Here is a 25,013-nt window from a genome sequence, read left to right on the forward strand (position 1 = left end):
CCCTTTCTTAATTATATTCTGTTACCCTTGCGATAACCAAACATCCATTTAGGTGTTTGGTTATGAATTTCATGTTTTCATTTTTTACGTGAAAAGTAGTATTTTACAAATGTATGGAATCTTGCTTTTTAGAAAAACAGATTTTTCTAACAGTATAAACAGCAAATCGTAACAGCAAACATAAGGTAAATCAAACGTGCTCAAATTTTCCCTTTCGAATTCTATTGGAATTCAGCTCTTGTATTTGTGAAGTCAATATATCTTTAACTTATTTCTCTTAAGTCAATATATTTTCTTCTTCCTACATATATAATACAAATAAAAAAACTGTTGACAATTTATTGGGATGTATAGTTATTATTATTATTATTATTATTATTATTATTATTATATTTTAATCAAAAAGAGTTGAAAAAAAATAGAAGGTACGTAAATTCTAAAAGTTATAAAAATTTTATTTTTTTATACGTGATAAAAAAAAGCGATCCGATCGCATTATGCATCCTCGCTGAACGAGGATTCGAAGAGGATCCCACCACAAAAATGCACTGGGACAAGCCTTATGAATATCACCAGGAAGTTTACTTAATATATTATCACTAGATATCATATATAGCAGTAATCGACAAAGTGCAATTAAAACAAAATCATAAATGGAAAACTTCAAAGAAATTTCAAATTAATTTAAAAAATAATAAATTATAATTTATAGAAAACATCCAATCAATGAAATTCCTTTTAGCATGTGAAGATGAAAATAACATTTTTGTCCACTTCATTCACCAACAACGTGTTTCATGAAGTTGTAGTTTTGGCTAGACCTACTTCTTATTTTATTTTTATTTTTATTTTTATTTTTATTTTTATTTTTTTAAAGCAATGAATTAATTCACCCACATTCCAAAATTTTCATTAATTTATATACATACATTAATTTCAATATATTAATTTATTAAGTGATTAACACACAATTAATCATACCTAAGATTATGAAACATGAATCGAACATCATAATCACATCATTCTAATCACAAAGAAAAAATATGAGAGATGAGAGAAAGAGTTTTTATTACTATAACTAACCTTAAAAAAAAGTTTTTTATTTTCTTTATATACAAAATGAAAAATCTATTCAATCGGATTGGGTCCCATCAAGGCTTATCCACCTGAAATATCCAACACAATATTTTAAATAAGGATTTTCTACCATCTCTCTTAAAAGAGAAATTCTACATATTTGTAAGGACTTGTTGATATTTAAACTTTTATTAGAAGATATATATAAGAGTTCAATAACTTTCTTTTGTATTATATCCGTGTATTTTTTAGTTAAACTATTCATCTCTTTTCCTCTTTCCTTTTTCTCATCTTCTTTGTTTTCTGATCACCGTAAAAGACTTTCCGAAAATCTTTGAAGAATAAAAACACCGTATTCTTAACATATTCGTGCAAAAACATTTCAGGTAATATCAATTTGTTTCAAGATTGTTTTGAATTCGATTGAAGAACATATGCATTAAGGTTTCGACATTTCATGATTTCACTTTTAAATTTTTGTTTTGATGATGTAAAAATGTATTTTAATCGAGTATTTATGTTCCTAGAAATGTTTTATACCATTAATTTTATTTTTATTTCATTTTGGTCGAATTTGGTGGCTATTAGAGTTGAAATAGAGCTGAATTCGATTATCTTTCCTGTTCGTAATTGTTTTACAGATCTACCAACCATTCGTACTTATGTTATATTGGGATTTGTGAATTAATTTATGACGGTTGCCTTAGATTTTGTGTATATTTTATGCGACCCGAGAAATGGATTACATTTAATGGTATGAGAGCACTGATTTTACGATTCCTATGGAGCATAGAAAATATTGTGACATTTCAATGATCTAGAACATGACATAAGCATTCATGCATAAACATAACATTTGCTTTTACATTTGCATTTAGGAATCATGTCATTCTATGGAAATGATGGTGCTGGCTAAACATCTAGTCTAGAGCTAGTAAGGTGATTTTGATAAGAAATTTCAGGAACATAATTGTTTTAAAAAGGGGAGAGTTGTAACATCCCGAAATTTTCATATATATATATATATATATATATATATATATATCAATGTTTTAAATAAAGGGTTTTTGGTAATTTCTCTTAAAAGAAAGAACCCTATATTTTTTAAGGACTTTTTGGTATTTAGAATCGTGTAGTGAGAGGTTGAAGTTTGAGAAAAAAGTTAAAACTATGCTACCAATATTTAAACTTTAGAAATCTAGTGTCCAACAAGCTTACTCTGACTGTAACTAGAAGACCTTTTTTTACCATGGATGGAGAGAATGATTCTGACTGCTTCAAGATGGAAATGAAAGTATCCTCCTTGCTTCCATTTAGAAATGAAAGAAGTATGAATCTCTAAAGTAATATAATATCCTCTGCTGGTGCCTTTAAGAGAGAATTGATCCATTTTAGTGCCTTTAAGTACATTCTTTGGTATGAGGTGTTCTAGTGGAGACCAATAATTTAATACTTTTGGTGATAGAAGAATCACATATGTATATATTTCTAAGGATTGATAAGAGGTGAGCTATAGTGAAATATATATGAGCATCTTCTGGCATATAAGAGCATTCCACGAGATTTTCAAATTTGAAAGACTTGGTTTTTCTAAATAAAGATTGAATAGAAAGAGAGGAAGAAAGGTGGATATGGTTAGAACTTGAAGGTATGCCCATGATTAGGTGATCCTTCCTATGTATTCCTTAATTTAACTAACTATACTTTAGTTTGGCTGGCTCTGATAAAGGGGATGGGAGCTCCAACTATTCACACCGAAATGAAGGCTTTATTCACAATGGTCATGACATGGACGAGCATGAATTGGAAAGACTCAATTTATTATAAGTTAACTAATATAATATGTTTGTATATGGCACGAGATAATATAACCAATCGTATTAGTATAATTTTTATTAATTCTTTTTATGTGTTAGTTTGGAAATATAATTTTAAATTCAATTCATTAAAATAGTATTGTTTAAAGTTATAGGCACAAACACAAAGTTATCTTCATGATCTTTTATTTTTCATTTCGATTTTATAATTGTTAGATATATCTATATAATATACTAAATCTGTAGATAAATTGTACAGGTGGCAGAAATAGAGTACATCTTGTTGACATGTAATTTTCTTAGTTTTTAGATTATTTTTATCTTAATTTCCTGCTTCTCTTCTAAATTAAAACTATTTAGCTATTTTTTTTTATCATATTTATCATCTAAGAAAACTGATGCACAGTTGCTCAACCACCCCTCACATCTTCTCCCATGTTGTGATCTTAACTGCAAGCAAGTACTTCTCCTTTCTCAATTCTCAATTCTTAATTCTCAATTCTCATTGCCAATTCTCAATTCTTAACTTTTGGTTTGGGGTTCTTTTGTTCCACAAGCACTTGAGTTTTCTTCACTTTTAATAATCTTATTTTATGTTCTTTCTATTATATTTTTCCATGAAAATTCTAATCTATCTCACCATCTCTCCTTTTTGCTCAATGTTTACAGATTGATCTATAAGTGTTCTTCATTTGTTTGTCAGGCGAGTTTAATTTTGTTCTCCCCTTACATCTCTCTCTCTTCTCAATGTAGTGATATATCTATTATCATTCATTTTGGTTTGATTCTGATTGCAGGTTTGTCTTGAGTTTTGATTTTGCTTGGAAGGCGTGGAAGCTTTCGTTTCTGATTGTTTGCAAAAAGGTGCATTGGAGTTTGGGTGGTTTATTCTTTAAAAAAAAAGTGGATGGTTTAAGTGTGATTAATTTCATTATTGGTGCTTAATTTAAATACTTGCCTATGATTTGTATTATTAGTGGCTCTAATTTTAAGTGCAAGTGCTTACATAAAATATTATTATTATAGCTCCAATGCTGGTTTCTCAGGACATTTGTGGGATGAATTTATCCTTTTTGTTGTGTTTTTAATTTATACCAAAAATGTGCAAATGGATGCTTTTTTTGGTACAAGCAAATGGATATTAATTTGTTCACATACAAGTGCTTTTTTTAGATGACTTGATGTACAAATTTCCTATATTCAAATTTGAAGCAATTCAGTTCTATTTCTTTTCTTCTTAATTTGGATATCTCAGTTAAGTATAGTATTCCTTTCATTAAATTAAAAAATGGCTTCTTAGAGATCTGTGAATGAGTTATTCTGGTTCCTCTTCCTCTTTCGTTGTTTTATCTATGTTGTTTCTAGGATTTAGTTTGCCTATATAGTTCGGTTATTTCTTTCTCTGTTTCACTTCTTTGCTATTTAACTGATAAGATATGTTTCTTTTCTTCTTTGATCAGTACATATTTCTGCTAAGCATTTTTATGCCTCATGGATTCCAAAACATATATGTCCATGTTTCAGTGGTGGAGCACGTCAATGGATTGCATAGGTAGATGCCTGAATGTTGCTATTCTGTGGGTGTCTTTTCTTTTCTCTGTCTCCATCTCCGTCTATTTGTTTGGAAGTTATATGTGTTTTCTAAGATTACATGAATGCATCTGCTACTTTTTACCGTTTTATTTGCTTTTTAATTTCATTATATTCAAATCCAATGGTCAATTGGCTTATACTAACAGTTATTCTTCCATTTGAGAATTCAAATGATGCCAAAATTTAGCGGTTATTAGAATTCAGTTTGAAAATATAATAGGTGCAATGCTAATTTTGGCACAACTTATTCAACTATTATAAAAGGCATATATTTAATTATAACATAACGCATTTGTTCTGCACATAAAGATTGTGGAATTTTTCTTTTGCAATTGCCTTGATAAAATTAATGCTTGAGTTTGAGATTTGATTTCAGCTTTGTACCTTAAAGGTTTTTATTATATGTTGCAGTTTGAGATACCTGCTCTTTTATGAGAAAAGAGAATTAACCAAACATTTAATTTATCTATTTTTAGATTTGAAATTAGCATACAAAAGGTCTGAAAAAAAGAAACAAACATTGGTTAGTCTATGACACTCTTATCTTCCATTCAAAAGTTATATATGTAGACGAAAAGACCAAAATAATTTTTTATCATAACAAAAAAATTATATATTTCTTTATCTTACTTTCACACACACACACCTATATATATATATAATATGAAAATATATTTTAAATTTTAAATTAACGCATGGTGTATTATTTATTCGGCAAATTAAATCTATGACCCTCAACTTTAATTTTACTTGCTTTATAATTTTGAACTTGAAAACCGGACTGAAAGTCTATAAGTTTTTCTCGAGATCTGAATATAGTTGGAGAGCCCTCCCCCTCGGGTTGGATGAAAATTGACACAAATGGTTCAGCAAAGAGAACCATCAAAATAAAACTACTTTATTTTATTAAATTTACTAATTGAGATATAATGCAACATACATTTCAATTATTTTATTTGTATAAACAGGGAAAAAATATTACAATTTACATATATATTTTAGATGATTATGATGAGTATATAGCAAAATATTAGATGATTATAATGAGTATATTGTAGATGAATAATTTATTATGATGAGTATATTGCAAAATATTGTGGACGAATAATTGTTCCAATGATAATCATATTTTAATGTAATTCACAGCTAATAAATTTGATACCATTTATTTGAAAAAAAATGTATCTAGTATGTGTTCATAATTTAGAAGAAGAAAAAACTAAAAAAAAACTATTTAATTATTATTATCTTTTAAAAATAAAAATAGTAAGATAATTAAGCAACAAAAATCAAAATATATTACTACCTCTGTTTCATATTACATGTCTTTTTAGAAATTCTTTTTTATTTCATATTACATGTCAGTTTATATGATCAGTACACATTAAGTCATCTTTTTTCCTGCTATAAAATGTGGGTTTATAAAAATTAATTAGAATAATGGACTTATTATAGAATAAGTAAATAGTGGAATCAATAAATAAGGGTCAATAATGTTTTTTCTCTAATATCCTTAATTTCTGTGCAACTCTCTAAAACGACATGTAATATGAAACGGATGGAGTATTAAGTTTTTGAACTTTTAAGCTTTTAAGAATTAAAACCTTTAGTTTTTAGTTTTCGCACACATTCCATCCTTGACTAACGGTTTAACTAATAGAATCCGTTAACAAAAAAAAAAGCTTAATATGAAATTAAAATTCAAGAGTTTAATTTAAACTAGAAAAAATAAATAATTCAATCCTTAAAACTTTTAAAATGTAAAGGGATAAGATGCAAAAAATACTCCTGACATTTACTCTTATGAGCAATTTTACCTGTAACGACTAAAATGGTGCAATTTTACCCTTAACATTGGCCGCCAAGAGCAATTTTAACCTTAACGTTAACATGTTGGGTCAATTGGAAGAATTATTCATCAAATTATCTTCCCGGATATGAATCTTGTCATCTACACTTCATAAGTGCGTCATTTTATCACTCATTAGTAACAGATCACAAATGTATTATTAAACGTGAAAAAAAATTTAAAATTTTGTATTTTGTACGAGTTGGACAAAAAAAATCAAATATTTCACCGAATTTAAAAATATTAATCTACAATTCTATTATTAAATCACAAAAAAGTATGAAATCTTTTTTTAATCAACTGGTGTAGAGTAAAGAACAAAATATTTGTGTTCTATAATAATGTCTGAAATTGACGCAACTTGTCAACGTTAGAGATAAAATTGCTCTTGACTACCAACGTTAAATGTAAAATTACATCATTTAAATGTTAACGGTAAAATTACTTTTATCGGTAGACGTTTAGGATATTTTTACACCTTATTTCAAATATAAGGGTGTAATTATGTGTTTAATTAAAATCAATGAGGAAAACTTCTGAATTGAGAAGACAGGAAAGCCACTCTAGGAGTGAAGGAGAGACTCGGCGTATAGTATTGTTAGCAAAATACTATTTTCGGCCAGCTGCTTACTTGTTTCTTCAACAACTCAATGAGCCAAGCTACTTCTTAATTATTTACTCTTTTTTTTAATGGTCCCAAAAATCATTAAAAAAATGATAATAATTGAGTAGAGATATTAATTAGTTTAGAAAAAAATTATAAAATTGGTTAAATGAAAAACTCATTTACATATCTAGATAAATTATTTAAACCATTACCGATCTAGACTAATCACAAATATATAGTCTAGATAGGTAACATCTTTCATATACATATAACCACTTGGAAATTTTTTACTCTTTCTTCTTTCTCTCTTCGTTTATCTCTTTGATTCTTTCTTAGTTTGCGAACTTGGCATTCCATTTTAATTATCGACTCATATATACGTAAAATCATTCTTTTTGCAAACTTGGCACTCCGTTTTTTATTATTTTGTACGTTTTTCCCAGGATGATACCTCCAGAGTACATGCTTTTATTTCGTATTTTTCGCAAACTGTAAAGCCCGCAAAGGTAAATACTACTTCGCAGACTGAATTTTACTTCGCAGTTCGAAAACTGCGAAGAAAAATCATATACTGAAGTAGTATTTACCTTCGCAGCAGTTTGCGAAAAATGTGAAGTGGTATATAACATTAAACCATAACATTATCAAAATCATAACATCAAATATTGCAACAATAATTATAACATTAAAATCATAACATTATCAAAATTTACAACATGATTGCAATAATAATTCAAACCCTAACCCCTAAACAATAATCCTAACGTTTTAGTGCTTCTGGGCTTTACAGAAACAAGAAAAATTGGCAGTGTCATACAGAATTAATGGTCTTTGGGAGTAAGTTCAGAAGCAAAAGGAACTAGAACATCACAATCACCCCTCACTGATCGATGCCTTTGTATTTAAGATAAATGGATCACTGTAATTGATGTTTTTGTATTAAACCTTCACAAAAATTAAATCATGTTGGGGAAATAATGAAAGAAACGCTTCGCAGAAAGCGAATCTGCGAAGAAAAAGACACAAAAAAGGATGATTTTTACTTCGCAGAGAGCGAATCTACAAAGTCTGTGAAGATAAATTCACCTGAAAAATGATTTTGCTTCGCAGAAAGCAAATCTGCAAAGCCTGTGAAAGAAAAAAAACAAGCTGAGAAATGATGATTTTGCTTCGCAGGCTTCGCAGATTCTCTTTCTGTGAAGCAAAATCATCCTTTTTCAGGGGAATTTGTTTTTGCAGACTTCGCAAAATGTGAGGCAACATTTTCTAGAGAGAAAAAAAACGAAGATGAAACAGTAGATACTTACTTTATTTCCACCTTTTGCCATTAAAATCGACAATAAACATATGATAAACGCAGAAGAACATAGAATAACGATGCCTCGATTCGCACAAGTAGAAATGGACGAAGAAGAAACATGAAGATGAAGAACCATGCTTTCACAAAAACAGAGAGACCAAGAGAGGAAGAAGACAGGATGATGAAAAAATGGAGGTGATTCACAAAATATAAAGGAAGGGGAAGATGAAACGATAGACATGAAGGGGGAGATGCAGAGATGAAACTGATAGACATGAAGAGGGAAGATGAAAGGTTTGAGGTATTTTATGAAAATCATAAATATATGGTCTAGATATGTAATGGCTTAGATAATTGGTCTAAATATATAAATGGACCTCCTATTTAACCCAATTTTATAATTTTCCCATTAGTTTATCTCAAATTATTACAGTTTTTTTTTTATGGAAATAGTTGTATCTTCAATAGATGAACAAACAACAATTACAGCAAACAAACATAAGGAATAAAAACCTTATAAAGTTCATAAAGGCATTAAAACAACTACAAAGAGCAGAAATAACCATAAAAGGTATTAAAAATATAAAAGAAGAAGAAAAATTCTTTAATTTTTTAATTTTCCTCTAAACGGAAAGAGAGAAAAATTCCAATCATCAATTCATATAAATAATGTTGAAGCATCTACAAACCATGGCCTCATCTACCAACTAACACAATTTTTAATTTTAGAAGATGCACATTTTATAATCATGCAAGACTTATCACCAAATAACTAATCCATTTGCTAATTTATTACATATTTTATACATTAAAATATAGTAGTAGATAGGGGTGGATCTAGCTCAGAGTCTGGGATTCAATGGTTGATTGACCATTTAAACTTATAGAGTGTCTCATTAGCTCTGTAAACTTATTTAAAGTGATATTATTAAGAGATAATGTACTAAAATAGGCCTAAGGTTTTTGGAAAAGTACTAATTTAGGCTCAACGTTCAAAATAGCATCAATATAGGCTTAACGTTTACAACATAATATCAATTTAGGAGTAACGTTTATAATATAGCATCAATTTAGGCCTCACGTACAAAATAGCACCAATATAGGCTTAATGTTTACAAAAATAATACGAACTTAAGCTTAACATTTACAAAATATATACAATTTAAGCTAAACGTCATAATTAAATTAATTATATTATATTCTTTCCCTATTAACTTTATATGTTATCTTTTTATTTAGTTCTATATTCTTATTTATTATAATAAAATTAATTAGTATTCTTCCCCATTAAGATTTTATATTTATTTTTCATCAATGATTTCATGACTACTAAATTTCATTGCTCATGTAATATATGCAAATTAAAAGTAATTGAATATACACAATATTTCGAACACTAGTTAAAATAATATTGATATATGTCAGTATTCGAAATATTGTAGATATTCAATTACTTTTAGTTTGCATACATTACCTGACTCATGGAATTTAGGAGTCATAAAATGGTTGATGAAAAACAAATATAAAGTTTTAATGGACAAGAATACTAATTAATTTTATTATAATAAATAAGAATATAGAACTAAATAAAAAGGTAACATATAAAGTTGATAGGGAAAGAATATAATATAATTAATTTAATTATGACGTTTAGCTTAAATTGTATATATTTTGTAAACGTTAAGCTTAAATTCGTATTATTTTGTAAACGTTAAGCCTATATTGGTGCTATTTTGTACGTGATGCCTAAATTGATATTATGTTGTAAACGTTAAGCCTAAATTGATATTATGTTGTAAACGTTAAGCCTATATTTGTGCTATTTTGAACGTTAAACCTAAATTGATATTATGTTGTAAATCTTAGGACTATTTTGGTATCTTATCCCTATTATTAACACCTTAAGTCTACATGGCAGAACAATAAATGACTTAGATAAATTGAAATGTATATCATTTTAACGAGAGAATAGATTATTGCGAGCAAGTTCATCAGGCCAATCACTTTAAATAAATTCAAGTGACCAAGAGGCCACTTTAAACAAGTTCAAAGACAAATAGATCATTCTAGGCAACTTCAAAGAGTTAATAAGTAGTTTTAAATAAATTCTCACTTTAATTAAATTTAGACAACAAATGAAATACTTGTAAGCTTAAGAAGTTAATCGTTTTTTTTGGATTAAATTCAGGAAACTTTGATGTATTAATCCAATTCATAAAGTATTACAAATTAATCTTCTGGTACTTTTATTATGTGATCCAAACTTGTCAAATTGTTTCAGGTTGGTCAATATATATACTACTATAGTTTATAAAATAAAATATATGTAACACCAAATGAATCACAAACTAAAACTTCAAAATCAATTAACATTTTAAATTATTAAAATCATCAACTAAATAAAAATCATCAATTGAGTTCTTATACGATGAGTTCTTATAAAAGTTCATTCACTTCATTTTGAACCAACACATTGATCATTACAATTCATGTCAAATAGTCACGGTTTCTAATTTTAGGATACGATGAAGACTAAATTGATAACTTTTGTTTTGCTCTAATTGATGGTTTTAATATTTTAAGATCCTAATTGACTTTCAAATTTTAGTTTAGTGGTCAAATGAATGTTATGCAAATTTAAAGAAAATTATAACATATATAATAGTTATATTTATTCTGAAGTATAAATTTTTATTTTTATTATTAAACATATTTTTTCAGGAGTGCGTATGCCGATTGGGTTTGGGATTTGATTTCAAACTCGAACATGCCTAAATTAATAGCAGGGCGGGGCAGCTAAATTTGAACTGAAATTTGTTTTAAGCATAAGCCCATTAAATCCGGTCCAGCCCTTCCCAAAAACAGGTATAGTTGCAACACCTGATTTCAACAATCAAATGCTTTGCTATTACTTCCCCTAACACAGTTCAAAAATTGACTTGAAAAAACACATTTATTTATATATTATGAACATTCAAGGTTTCCTTAAACAATTATCTTCACCTGGATTGCTTGAAATGCTTTTGAACTTTTGCTTGTTGGAGTTAAATCTGAGACAACTAAAACAACATCTTGCTCTTTTATCACTCCTTTACTTCTCATTAGACCGACGGTTTTCGACAAGTTCTCTTCCATGTTATCTGATAAATCAACAAGTACTGGAGTCACTCCCCAGTGCAAATTCATAGCCATTCGAGCATTCGTGTCATCCGTGAACGCAAATATAGGAGGGTACGGGCGGTTACGAGACACTAGTTTTGCCATTTTCCCTTGCCTTGTGTACACGAAAATAGCATCCACGCCAAGGTTGTTAGCTGCAGAAAGAGTAAACAAAATAAAGTATATGTTTGGTAACCAATCGAAAGGCGGAGACGGATAAGTATATGTTTAGAAAATGATGGGATACCCATTTCAACAGCAGAATTGCATATTTCTTCAGCAATGTGATCGTGCAACGACTCTCCAAGTTGGCATTCGTAGAGATTGCTTTGTCGGTTCTCCTCGTGACTCCATAGTTCCATACGGGTGCTGACCATTCGCAGAACAGATAGAGCCTTCCGCCCGTATTGTCCCATGGCTGACTCACCAGATAACATCAATGCATCAGCATACTGTCGAACTGCTTCAGAAACATCTCCTACCTTATTGCATCACAAGCCAGAAACTCAAATACTGAGTTACCAACCGAATGTTAATCCTAAGACGATCAATGTGGTATAATACCTCAGCGCGAGTAGGGGTGGGATATTCGACCATTGACTGCAGAAGATGGGAAGCTACAATCACAGGTTTGTTTAGTTGTCGGCAAATACGAGTTATTTGTTCTTGAACTGATGGAATCTGTTCAAGAGGGATTTCTACTCCAAGGTCACCACGAGCCACCATGATTCCATCCGAAGCCTCTACGATTTCTTCTAATTTCTGAAGAGAATCCAAACTCTCAATCTTTGCTAATACTCCTATCGATCTGTACAGCAATGTATGTATACATGAAACTCACATGCAAGAAATCATCAACGAAAGTCTATTCAAAGTTCTTCGAGAAGAAACTACATACTTTATCGAATTAACAGACATATAGTTCTTCAAATGCTTGACAGATTCAGCATTGTTTACGAACGAGACAGCCATCAAATCAACACCTTCAGTAATTCCAAACTTGATATCATCCCAATCCTATGCAACGAAAACTAAGAAGACGTGAACATAAAACCATAGGATTCAACCGGAAACACTAGAGAAGACATTGAAGAAAACATATATCTTAAGCATTGTGCAGAAACAAAAGAACAAGATTAGAAGCAGAAAATGCAAGAACAGAACCATATGAAAATTAACCTTAGCTGATAAAGTAGGCAGTCCATAATTCCTCTCAACGAGCTTCCCTTCTCTCCAGAAGCTCAATTTAGCTCGGAGCAGGAACAGACCGGAATCTATGCATTTACAGCGCAATTCGTTCCCAATCTTTTCAATAACTTCAAAGCTTGCCATTCCACCATCAATAACCAGTACATCACCAACTATAATACCTGCCAATTGACTCAAGGTCAAATAATACCGTTTTCATGACCGAATAAGAAGTTGTTCCATGATCCATTACCTTCTGAAAAGCCTTCATAGTTTGCCTGAACAGTAAATGGTATGGAGGACTGGTACTTATCTGCTGTAAACAACCAAATTGATCCTTCCTGGTGCCCAGGGAGAAGAAAATGTTCACTTTTCGGTTTCTTCCAACGAATTAGTTACTATGAACAAACAAATCATAGATTGTTTTCTTGACATAAAGTAAACTATCCCAATTAAATATCAACAAGGAAAGCATCCTAAAACATCCTAATTAGAAGTAATTGATGCCGCCAAGAATTTATTCCGAGTCAAACCAATGTGTTAGAGACACAAAAGAGTTTGAGTTTGGATACTAAAACACATCAATGAAGTTCGGGAAACATACGGACGAAAAGAAACTCAACAGGAACGAAAACGGATGAAGAAGTGACAATTCAACCACAACTGATAGGCCAGCAAGCAGAGCTAGCAGAAAGTGCTAGCAAAGCAGTAGCTTTCGCCCACCAGCACACCGAGCAGCTCGGGAGGTGGGATTTACGTGCAAATTCAGATTTTATTCAATTGCCGATCTGATCCAATTCCAAAAAGCCTTGAATTTTATATTTTTACACATGGAACTCTTGATTTTTTTTCACGTACTGAACCTTGATCGTTTAAAAATGTATAGTGTATATAGGTTCATAAATGATGAAGAGCTCAATGTATGAGTTTATAAACAACCTGTCTCAAGTTGCAAGTTGCTTAACTTACAGATTTCGAATTCGAGTCCTATGCAACATACTTTAATTAGGAAAATTGTCTGAAGTTGCTTAAATATAGATCTTTAGTTCGAGTCCTGATCTTTTGAATTGAATTACCAAAAAACAAGGGGGCTGATGATGCTTTAATACTATAGCAATCTCCAAAGCTTCAAAGTTCAAAAGGGATTAAAAAAAATTGAAAAAAAAAACCAATCACATCAAGCAAATAAGCAAAACCAAACCAACAAATGAATTCAGTTTCGAACCTCAAATGTAATCAAACAAGTACCTGAGCTTTGATGGAAGAAGAAGCACCATGATCAACCACATGAATCTGACTACCTTCAGTATCAATCATCACAGAAACACAAAACCCCTTTTCCTCATTCAATTTCTTAATCCTTCTAATCACATTACGATGCCACTCCCTTGTCCCATGGCACATGTTAAGTCTAGCCACATTCATCCCTCCCAAAGCCAATTCTTCCAATTCCTCCGTCGAACAACACGCCGGCCCTATTGTGCAAACCAGCTTCGTCTTCCTCATCCCCAAAAACCCTTTCTCTCTTAACTCACCCTCCGCCACAACATCAATGCCCAAAACCCCCAAACTTTCTGATGACTCTTCCTTACTCTTCACTTCTGCAATTGCCCGCACCCGATTTCTCTTGACCTGCTTTAAATTGGAAGAAACTCCACGATGAATCAATGGAAATCCGAAAACCCTTTTACTTCTCAAATGGTAGCTATGTCTGTTCAAAGGGGTTGAACTATGAAATATGAAAGCTGAGGTGGAATCTCTCACTGCTGCCATTGATGGAGCTCGAAATGAAATGGGGTTTGGTTGAATTGGGGTTTTGGTAGTAGTGGTACATTGACATTGGGATTATCGATTTTGGAGGAAAATGGTGGAGTTTACGAAGTGAGAAGGGTGGATTAGATTAGCAATAAGCATGTAATTAGTGTATAGGTTTGTTGAGACTTTATGGAGATTCTTTTTTTTTTAAAAAGGCGGCTAATCTTGGTACCTATATTTTAACGGTAAACTGCCCTTTCTGAGTGACGGTTATTGGCTTGGAGAAATTTCTTTCAGATCATCTCCAAAGTTCAACTACGTGAATGGTATTTTAGATTGGTGATGTGGGTAAATGTTGAGTGAGGCTTCTTCGTTGTTTGGTTGGTTTTGGAGATAAATAAATCGGTCGTTAAGACAAGAAAAAAAAAGTGATCAAATAAGTCAAAATTTGATGCCCTCAACGAAGTTACGACTAGACTGTTTGTCATATGGTAGAGCTCGCAAGTCTTTCGGCATAATTTCTTCTATTTTGATTTTAATTCAGTAACTTATCAATGGAGATGTATAAAACTGATTTGTTAAAACATTTATTATCTTATTTTAACCAAATAGTCACAAAAAGAATCAGAAGTATATTATTCTCTTTTTGAAACCAAAAAAAAAGAACAGATAATAGAATTAAGAATCATTCCATTCTTTTCGCATTATTTCCCTTTCTTGACTTCATGCCGTTACCCTTGCACGAACCAAACGTCAAGAATTCATTCCTATTTCTTTCTGATATGGCTTAAAATATAGATATTAGCGTACAGCCAATTTAAAGTAGGTCACTTTGTGTATGAATATCTGTAACTCAAAAGCATATATATTAAATAATTGACAAAATTTCCTTCTTTTTTGGAAGGGGAAAACAGAACAAAAATAGAGGACAACAAAACCGAAGCACTACACTTGCTCTCACATTCTCTCTCCAAAATATACAATCTCGATAATCCATTTCCATTTATGTTTGTTTCCCTCTCATGCACTTTTGAAGCTTCCCGACCAAACCTTGTAATACTGTATTTGCTGTTAATCAAGAACAAATTAAATTATGTCAGCAGAAATTCCTTTTCTGAACACTCTTAATCCCGAAATATATGTAATACCCACGGCCATGTAAAGTGCGGAAAATTGTTGGAACATACCTTGATTGAAACAGACGGGGAAATTTTGTTCAGTGCTTCCTCAAAGTGAGTCAACTTGATTGTGCCCATACACTCTTCTGATAAATTCCTCCTTGCCTCAACTAATGCAGCCATTGCAGCTTCATCGACCTGTTTGAATCACGCCCTTAATTATAATCATAATCCGAATTGAAGAACCACAGCTCTTAGCCAGTAAAGCAAGTTTTCTGTGGGAATAATGCAATAACTTGGAAACAAAGAAGAGAATACAGACCAGCTTCTTAAGATCAGCCCCACTCAAATTATTGCAAGCCTCCATGCAACCAATGGCACTCAAATCTACACTGGGATCAATAGGTTTTCCCTTTGCAAGAGCTTTTAAGATCATTCCGCGATCATCTGAACTTGGAAGAGGGACATAAAGAAGTTTGCCAAACCTGCCAGGTCGTAACACGGCAGGGTCCATCACCTCAGGCCTGCAACCAAAAATACCAGCTTAATTGTGTGTGATACAATGGAGACACAGATGCATGAAGACTGGAATAACCAGTACCTGTTGGTGGCACCAATAATGAAAACACCTGGCCGTTGATCCGCACCATCTAACTCTATCAGTAACTACAACAATTTCAATCCTTTAATGCTGGGAAACTATTGCATAGATAGGATAAGTACGAAAAAAATACTGTGTATAGTGTTACTGTACGTAACTCACCTGGTTTAACAGCCGCTCAACAACCCATCCCCCTTCTTTCCCACGCTTTGTTGTCAGAGCATCCACCTACATAAAAAAATAAAATAAAGAAATGAAACTTCTTTGCAAAAGGACTAGAAAACCCAAATTTACTACTAGCAGAATGCAAAAGTACCACATGGAAAACCCTAATTTTAGTGTACTTCACTTCCCACCAATTCCTTTTTTCTCTTGTTATTATCAGTAAAACTTGTGGGAGCATATAAACAAAACATTCCTGCAGTAGAAAACCTGCTATGAAGCTATTCAGGAAAGCATCAATAGCTTCATAGAATGTTGTACTCTTCAGTTTCAGGAGAGCATCAATATTTCTCATACATTCACATGGTATGGTTTCAAAAGAAGTAAAACTGATTTGAGTAATATAATGTGATATTTTATTTTTATACTTAAAACATAGATTTTTTAGCATAAATAATTTGAAAATGAAAAAACACAGGATTGCTTTTGGTTATTTTAGCTATTTTAGTTTCTAGAAATGAAAAGGCACAGGATTCGTAGAGTACTGCTAATTCTAGTCCACTTATTTCATCTAAGACGCAAACTAGTAATCCTTTTCATTTTATTTCTTCAATCATTGATATTGATAAGAACTAAGAAGTCAAGTTTCATTCAAATTAATCACCTTGACTAACGGTTTTAACGTATATTGTAAGTACCAAAAGCAGTAGGAACTAGAATGAAATATTTACTTCCATAATATCATCATTTCATTTTTCTTTACTTGAAAAAACTCGGGATTTAATCCCATAGAGATACTAAATCTTTCGCCTAATGAAGTAGCTGGCTATATAGGGCCAAGGAAAGCGAAATCCTGAGTATTGCATTACTATGCGAAAGAACCGACTTGAAAGAACCAACTTGTCTGCCCCGTAACTAAGAACCTTGCCTTCGAGAGCATAAAGGAAGATGTTCATCAATTACATTACATTAGTAATAGAATTGGTTATAGGACTGTTAAACAGATAAAATTTCTAATCAGCTTACAGGAAAAACGGCATGACAAATTGGTGGCGAATATGCAATCAGCAGACAATTGTATCATAAGTGAAATGATTCAACCATGCATCAGTTATAATTTTGGATAAAAGAAATATAGAGATATATCAGGAAGATATACAGGAAGTTGCCAAGACCAAGCGAACAGACAGCATTAAGCCTGGAGAAAGTGATGCCACTATAGGATATGAAGGGCAGAACTGATGAATCAACACTTCATAGAGTGCTCTGACAGATTTTGCGATCAAGTAAATAATACAACAACAACAACAACAACAAAGCCTTAGTCCCGAAATGATTCGGGGTCGGCCAACATGAACCATCATATAAAACCGTGAAAATCAAGTCGTGTCAGCGACACAGATTCGCTCCCTCCACTCCGTCCTATCCACTACCATATTTTCCTCAATTCCCAATAAACTCATATCACTCTCGATCACCCTCCTCCAAGTTTGCTTAGGTCTTCCCCTACCCCTCACCACTACATCCCTTTGCCACTCTTCGGTTCTCCTAAACGGCGCATCAAGCGCTCTACGTCTCACATGGCCAAACCACCTTAGTCGGTTTTCTCTCATTTTATTCTCAATAGATGTGACCCCTACTTTTGTCCTAATTATTTCATTACGCACCCGGTCCTTTCTCGTGTGACCACACATCCATCTCAACATACGCATCTCCGCCACCGACATCTTATGGATGTGGCAGTGTTTCACTGCCCAACACTCCGTACCATATAACAATGCTGGTCTAATTGCCGTCCGGTAGAATTTTCCCTTCAATCTATTAGGCATGCCGGGATCACAAAGGAAACCCGTAGCACTCTTCCACTTCGACCAACCAGCTTTAATCCTATGAGCAACATCTCCATCTACTTCTCCATCCGTTTGGATAATAGATCCTAAATACCGGAAGCAATCCGAGGCCTGAACAACTCTCCCATCTAGGATGATTGTCCCTGCCTCCCTACTCCTACGGCCGCTAAACTTACACTCCAAATATTCTGTCTTACTTCGACTCAACTTAAAGCCTCTAGATTCTAGAGTTTGCCTCCATAGTTCCAACTTCATCTCCACTCCTTCTTTCGTCTCCTCAACCAACACAATATCATCTGCAAACAGCATGCACCATGGTATACCATCTTGAAGTGAACTTGTTAGTTCATCCATAACGATGGCAAAAAGAAATGGGCTTAGTGCGGAACCTTGATGCACTCCAATCGTAATAGGAAACTCTTCAGTCTTCCCAACACTAGTACGTACACTCGTGCATACTCCCTCATACATGTCCTTTATGATGTCAATATATTTCCGCGAAATGCCTTTCCTTATCAAGGCCCACCAAAGTACTTCCCTTGGTACCTTATCATATGCTTTCTCCAAGTCAATGAAAACCATATGCAAGTAAATAATGCTGTGACAAAATAACTTGTTGCTTTTATCTAAAGCATCAAATATGTTGAGGTTACATCTGGATACTTTGATATGAAGTACTTGACTTTGATGCATAAGTGATTATTATAACACATATTTATTGGGTATATACCAAGCTCCTCAATATAAATGACCAATCATCTTAGTGGCAATTTTAAAATATTTATATCCAATTTTTGGTTTAAGCAAAGCTTTCCTTTCTTTATATACAACATAGAAGTTAAATTATTTTTATTATAAACTCAAATTTATGGTTTTCAACTACCTCTATCCAAACAGATAATTAAGGATTTTGACTAGAAAAAAATTTGACTGAAGAAAAAGAATCTGATAAGGAGTTAAATAGAGGGGAATACATCATAAAGCCCTTTGGAGTTAAGGCCTTAGTCACATTGATTCTGTCCATATTCAATTAAGTAGTTGTAAATGATAAGTCCCAACAACGACCTATACGCATGATAATAAAAGAACTATAAAGGAGGAGTGAACTATTCACCTCATCAAAGAAAAGTACACATGGTGAACATGTCCTTGCACGAGTAAATAAGGTCCGAACTGCAAGTTCACTTTCTCCAACGTATTTATTCAGAAGTTCAGGACCCTGATCAGCCACAAAATTTGTAATTCACACCATCAAATTAAGCAAAGAGAAGCAGAAAAATCAGAAGAAATGAAGCTCTATAGAGTATCATGCTAACAAGAGCATGGATCAATGCCCAATTCGAAAAAGACAGAGTTACCTTGATATGAATGAAATTAGCTCCTGCCTCATTAGCAACAGCCTTGGCAATCAGTGTTTTACCACAGCCTGGAGGGCCGTAAAGCAAAATTCCAGTCTCTAAATTCACTCCAAATTTCTGAGGACAACGAAAAAATCCTGTATGAAGTTAATTGCACAAGCACAACTATCCATTCGTTCAAACAACTACAACCTTCAAGGTAATTCTTATAATAAAAAAATAGGTAGAATGGAACATCAGCTAAGAATATTAATTCTCTTCCATGATACAATTCAACATAAGCCATCAAGAGACGGCACTCAGATCAACATTTACATGTGTATGAAAACATAAATTGCCGTGCACTGGTGCAGAATCCTGATATAAAATAAGAAGGCAGGAAACTGATGAAAGAAAACAATTGGGCAAATATCGTCAATACCTGATAATCTTCAGGATATTTTATACGCCTTACTATATGAAGATCAAATTCATTCCTGATATCCGCAAGCCCACCAACATCTTCCCATTTAACATTGGGAACACTAGAAAAACCTTCTCTTCTTGAAGAGGGTTGAACCATCTTAGCTGCTTGCTGCGGGGATTTAGAACCAAAATTTTAAATGGGAGAAAAATGGACGAATTTTTACAATGAAGACAACCAAGTAAACCAACAAAGAGACCCTTGATATATCCACTATTTTTCATGAATGCAAATTTTGAATAACTAAATTGGGTATTGCACGTCACTTTCTATCATGCCAAAGTCGATAGATGTTGCTATGTAATAAGCACATGTTGGTCAATCATTAAAGCTTATAAATAATTTACTACAGGATTGCATGCCAAAGATATGTTTTTTATTTGGCTGGTTCAAACATTTGAAGTGGCGGGTAAAAGAAATAAAAAAGCAGCTCAAGAAACAAGTTGTATTTATCAAATGGACATGACAGAAGTGCAAAAAACCCACTGTGTTTCTGAATTCACTGAGAAAGCAAAGGAAATTACTAACCATAACAACCCCAAAAGAAAGAAACTGGCTATCTTTTGAAAAGTTTGTAATAGCCTTTCATAATTTGACAGGAGTCATTTTGTTACAAGTAATTTTATTTTTCAAAATGAACTAATAAATCTTCAGCTTATTCTAATAATAATAAAAAATAACACTAGATCACTAGATATCAAATAAACCCCAAAACGGCCTATATGAGCCACTATCTTTAAAGGACAATTCAGCCAATCTAGCAATTATAAAAGGGAGAAACAAGGATGAAAAGCACCAAACTTCACCTGCATTTTTATTTTATTTTTTTGCTTTCTCTATCATAAGCCACGCTATCTCAAGGAACAACCTCAGTAAAAGATAATTCTTGCTTAGTTCAAAGTTGAAAACTGCCCTCATCCTACTCTCATAGCTGATGATCATTCTATGTGCAATAAAAAATCAAGTCCAGCACATTTTTTAATGATACAAATTACAATACATTTGATTCCAAATGAAATCTTATGAATCTTTCTTTCTCCTATAACCGTTGTAATACATTTTTAAATTACAAGGCTTGCTTCGGATCTATATCTCATGTTGACAATGCAAACGGATTCAAATGGAGCCAGTTTTCCAAGTAGGACTGATTATAGGTTTAGGAACCCACAAGTGTGTATCACAAAAATATAATCATGTGCTACATATTATACCACCATATTGAACCAAGGCCCCTGGGATTGATAAACAAAATGTCCTGAATCTACAGACAACCCTGGTTTAGGCCCAGATATTGAAAGCATGTACTATTCTGACTGGCCTGGCCTTGAAAGATGAATCGCTGATCCAAAGACACCACTTGCGCAATTAGACAGGTTCTAGGAGGCCAAAGTTATAATTTTAAAAGGACATGAACATAATATTGACTGAGATCAAATGAAGCAGATGAAATAACTAGTAATTTTAAAAAATAAATCAACACTATGAGGTAAAATAGTGACTGACCAACATGAAAACAAAAGATTCAAGTGTAAAATTTATTAGTTTAAGTTTTGTGGGGAGAGCATGATCTCCTGAAGACCACTATGTAGTCCACCCTTGTCTAAAAGGAAGCAAAAATAAGGAAAAATAAGTGGAGATATTGTCCAAACCACCACCCCTCTTAACCCAAACACAAGGATTCAAAACAATAAGCAATGTAAAAAAAGTTTTGTCAAAGCAATACCTCAAAATCTGTCATTGTAATAGCAAGCTTTTCAATCTCTTCAGGCAGCCAAGGTATCTTCCACCATTCTTCAATGCAATCCTTGTCTGCAAATTCTCTTGTTAGGTCAGACTTCCTATAGGCAAGGATTCTCCTCATGGCAAGATTACCAGCTTTGTCAACCAAAGCATCCAAGTCAGCACCAACAAAACCTGGCGTAGACCTAGCTATACGTAGAAGATCAAGAGAACCCTCAAGAGTACATTTTTTAGTGAGCACTCTGAGAATCTCAACCCTAGCATTCTCATCTGGCGCGCCCAACCTAATCTCACGATCAAATCTCCCAGGTCTCCTAAGTGCAGGATCTATAGCATCAGGCCGATTGGTAGCACCAATTACAAGAACATAACCAGGATTTTCATCAGAACTTTCAGGAATGGATTTTGGATCATCTGGTTGTACAAGTCTGTGATATTCATCCATGCAGGTCATCAATTGTGTCACAATCCTTCGCTCCATTTCCCTTTGCAGATTTTCTCTCTTTGAAGCAATAGCATCAATTTCATCTATGAATATAATCGATGGAGCAGTCCTGTATGCTTTGGTGAAAAGTTCACGGATGTTTTCTTCTGATCCACCTGAATTTTGTATCCCATGGAAAAGAAAAAAAAGTACTTCAAGAGTTTGACAACTATGGGTGAATATGGAAAGTAAAACACAAAAATGGTTCAGTAACTACTGGCCAATAATAAGCCTTTATTGTAACACCCATCTCTAAGGCATTATGAACTACCATTCTCCTTCTCACTGCTCTTCGATCACCATAATATCCTCAAGATTCTACAAAAACATCTTCATTAACATCTAATCTTTATTTCTATTATGAAGTAATTTATCACCATTATATTAATAACATTAGTTCATAACTTATTACATATTAAACCAATATTCTAATGAAAATCATAAGAAATGTTTATTTAGTCCCTAAAATATATCTATTTATTTGGCTTGGACTCGATATTTATCTAGATGGAGTGTTATTAAAGTAAGGTGAGGTAACCTCAAACCAAATAGAGGGTAAATTCTCACAAGGAGAAAGATGTTAAATACATACATATTTGAAACCAAGCTCTGATACAAGCTATATTTCTAAGAGGCCGTACATAATTTGCCCATTTACTAACTTCTCAAAATTCAGAAATTTTAGGAAGAGAGAAGTGAAATAGAAGATCTTATTTACTACAGAAACTATCATGAAGAACATGAGAAGCATAATGTCAAACTTCTTGATATTGCAACCGACTTATACTACCAGAAGTTTCTACAAATCAACTCTAATCAAACAACAACAACAACAAAGCCTTAGTCACGAAATGATTCGGGGTCGGCTAACATGAACCATCATATAAAACCGTGAAATCAAGTCAAATCAACTCTAATCAAAATAAAATCAGTGAAAAAAAATGCTGATACCAAATAATTTTGAGAAAAAGAGCTATACCTATGCCTATGCTCATTTTAATCAGTACAAATTTTGCCTTGAAACGAAAGCATGAGAATCATAAAACAACAAGGACGATGACAAACAAGCTGCATATGTCAATCCAATGCACATTATATTCTTAACAAATAAGTAGGAAGGAAAAATTCTATACCTTCCTCTTCTATCACCATATTAACAATAGAAAGTGTTTTACCTGATACACCGGAGACGACCTCAGTAGCTGAAATCTTGTAAAAAGGAACTCCGGTTTCATTGGCAATTGCGTGAGCCAGTTTGGTCTTGCCGCAGCCAGGGGGGCCGTGCAGTAAAATGCCGCTAATTGGGTTCACTCCAAGGCGCCGTGGGACATGCGGATGGTACAGAGGCAAAAACACTTCCATCTCCAATTCCTCCAATACTGATCTCATTCCCCCTAAATCCCTAAACCTCGGCCCATTCTTGCCGTTCACTTCATTGGTAGCAGTATTAGATGCTTTTTTGTTCCCTTCCAATTCCTTCTTCACACCAGCTCCTAATCCTTCTCCTTCTTCGCCTTTCCACGAACTTATAACATTGATCTTATTATTGATTTTATCAGTAGCAACATCTACTTCAATATTCTTATCTCTCTGTTTTGATTCGGCTGCATACCCATCCCGTATCATCGACTTCATCAAATCAAACTCCGGCTTCAAGTCCTCTCCATAAATTCCATCCTCCGAAGTCGAAACAGCGGAAGAAGAAGTCGGCGACTCTGAGTCCGAATCAGATGAAGAGCTTGACGACCGCTTACTATCAATTCTTTTTGAATAATCATTCTCGATTTTCTGCAATCTCTCTTCACTGCCATCAGTTCGTTTTCTTCTCTTACGAGACTGACTAGGACTGACTGAAGTATCGGCATCCTCATCTTCCTCTTCATCTTCTAGAAACGAATATCTTTTGGATTTATGGATTTGGCGAGACGATGATGGTAAAGTTGACGAAGATTTTAGTATCTGGCTGACAAGTCTAGTCAGGTTTTTTAGTTCCATGCGGCGGTAGTTAGGGTGTTGCTGGCGCAAATGGTGAACGATATCATCGGCGGTTAAGAATTTCTTCTTGCAGGAATCAACATGTTGTTTAAGCACTCGTTGATTTCTGCCTGCACCGGCTCCTCCGCCCCCTCCTAGCCGCCTTCTTGATCCAGCTCCCATCTCGCCTCCCTCTGTTCGCTTCTGCCGCGGCAGAGATATCATAAGAAAAAAGGGAAGTAAGGGCTTTTTACACGAAGTACAAAATATTGACGACTATATCACAAAACATGAAATATTTTAAAATTACCATAATACATAAATAACCCTCTTAACTTGTCCAAATGTTGCAACTGCCCCCTCAACTTTCAATTGTAACAACTTACCCCTTAAACTTGTCCAATTGTAAAACATAACCCCAAATTGGGAATTTTTTTACTCCGTATTTGAAGCAACCATAAAAAAGTTTTTCCGGATTCGTATCACGCCAAAGATCTGATTATCATACTCTACGAGCATTGCAGCTTTTGTATTTCACGTGTTTCTTCAATTGCAGTCCATGTCAGCAATTTGGGGTTGTGTTTTACAATTAGACAAGTTGAAGGGTAAGTTGTTACAATTGGACAAGTTTGAGGGGTAAGTTGTTACAATTGAAAGTTGGAGGGGGCAGTTGCAACATTTGGACAAGTTCGGGGGGTTATTTGTGCATTAGGCCTACTATCAATTGAGTTTAACAATTACTAGTAATTTTCTGAATTTTATTTACAGCGGGGATCGTCCCTGTGAGATGCTTTTGGAATTAGTGAGGAACACTCCGATGTCAAAGTCGGTAAATGAATAATAAGAACAATAATAATAATAATAATAATCAAAAGCGATTTTGATATTGAGATTACATACCTCAAATATCTTGAGATT

The 25,013-nt window shown here is 33.2% G+C and overlaps 2 protein-coding genes across 2 annotated transcripts; both read right to left on the reverse strand.

The window, feature by feature from the left end:
• Positions 1–11,040: 11,040 nt before the first annotated feature.
• Positions 11,041–14,625, reverse strand: LOC136227554 (pyruvate kinase isozyme A, chloroplastic-like). Its single transcript, XM_066016254.1, has 7 exons — positions 13,839–14,625; positions 12,844–12,931; positions 12,582–12,772; positions 12,301–12,419; positions 11,967–12,210; positions 11,650–11,884; positions 11,041–11,557 (listed from the first exon to the last, which is right to left on the reverse strand). Exons 1-7 carry the CDS (start codon positions 14,361–14,363, stop codon positions 11,229–11,231), a joined length of 1,731 nt encoding a protein of 576 aa, XP_065872326.1. The 5' UTR covers positions 14,364–14,625; the 3' UTR covers positions 11,041–11,228.
• A 563-nt stretch (positions 14,626–15,188) lies between these two features.
• Positions 15,189–24,335, reverse strand: LOC136226290 (cell division control protein 48 homolog C). Its single transcript, XM_066014678.1, has 10 exons — positions 23,297–24,335; positions 21,621–22,237; positions 19,856–20,008; positions 19,435–19,551; positions 19,191–19,295; positions 16,227–16,292; positions 16,065–16,129; positions 15,786–15,987; positions 15,533–15,661; positions 15,189–15,413 (listed from the first exon to the last, which is right to left on the reverse strand). The coding sequence occupies exons 1-10, from the start codon at positions 24,318–24,320 to the stop codon at positions 15,366–15,368; spliced, it is 2,526 nt and encodes an 841-aa protein (XP_065870750.1). The 5' UTR covers positions 24,321–24,335; the 3' UTR covers positions 15,189–15,365.
• Positions 24,336–25,013: the final 678 nt, after the last annotated feature.

Source organism: Euphorbia lathyris, chromosome 4 (genome assembly GCF_963576675.1).
Source record: "Euphorbia lathyris chromosome 4, ddEupLath1.1, whole genome shotgun sequence".
Classification (NCBI taxonomy): domain Eukaryota; kingdom Viridiplantae; phylum Streptophyta; class Magnoliopsida; order Malpighiales; family Euphorbiaceae; genus Euphorbia; species Euphorbia lathyris.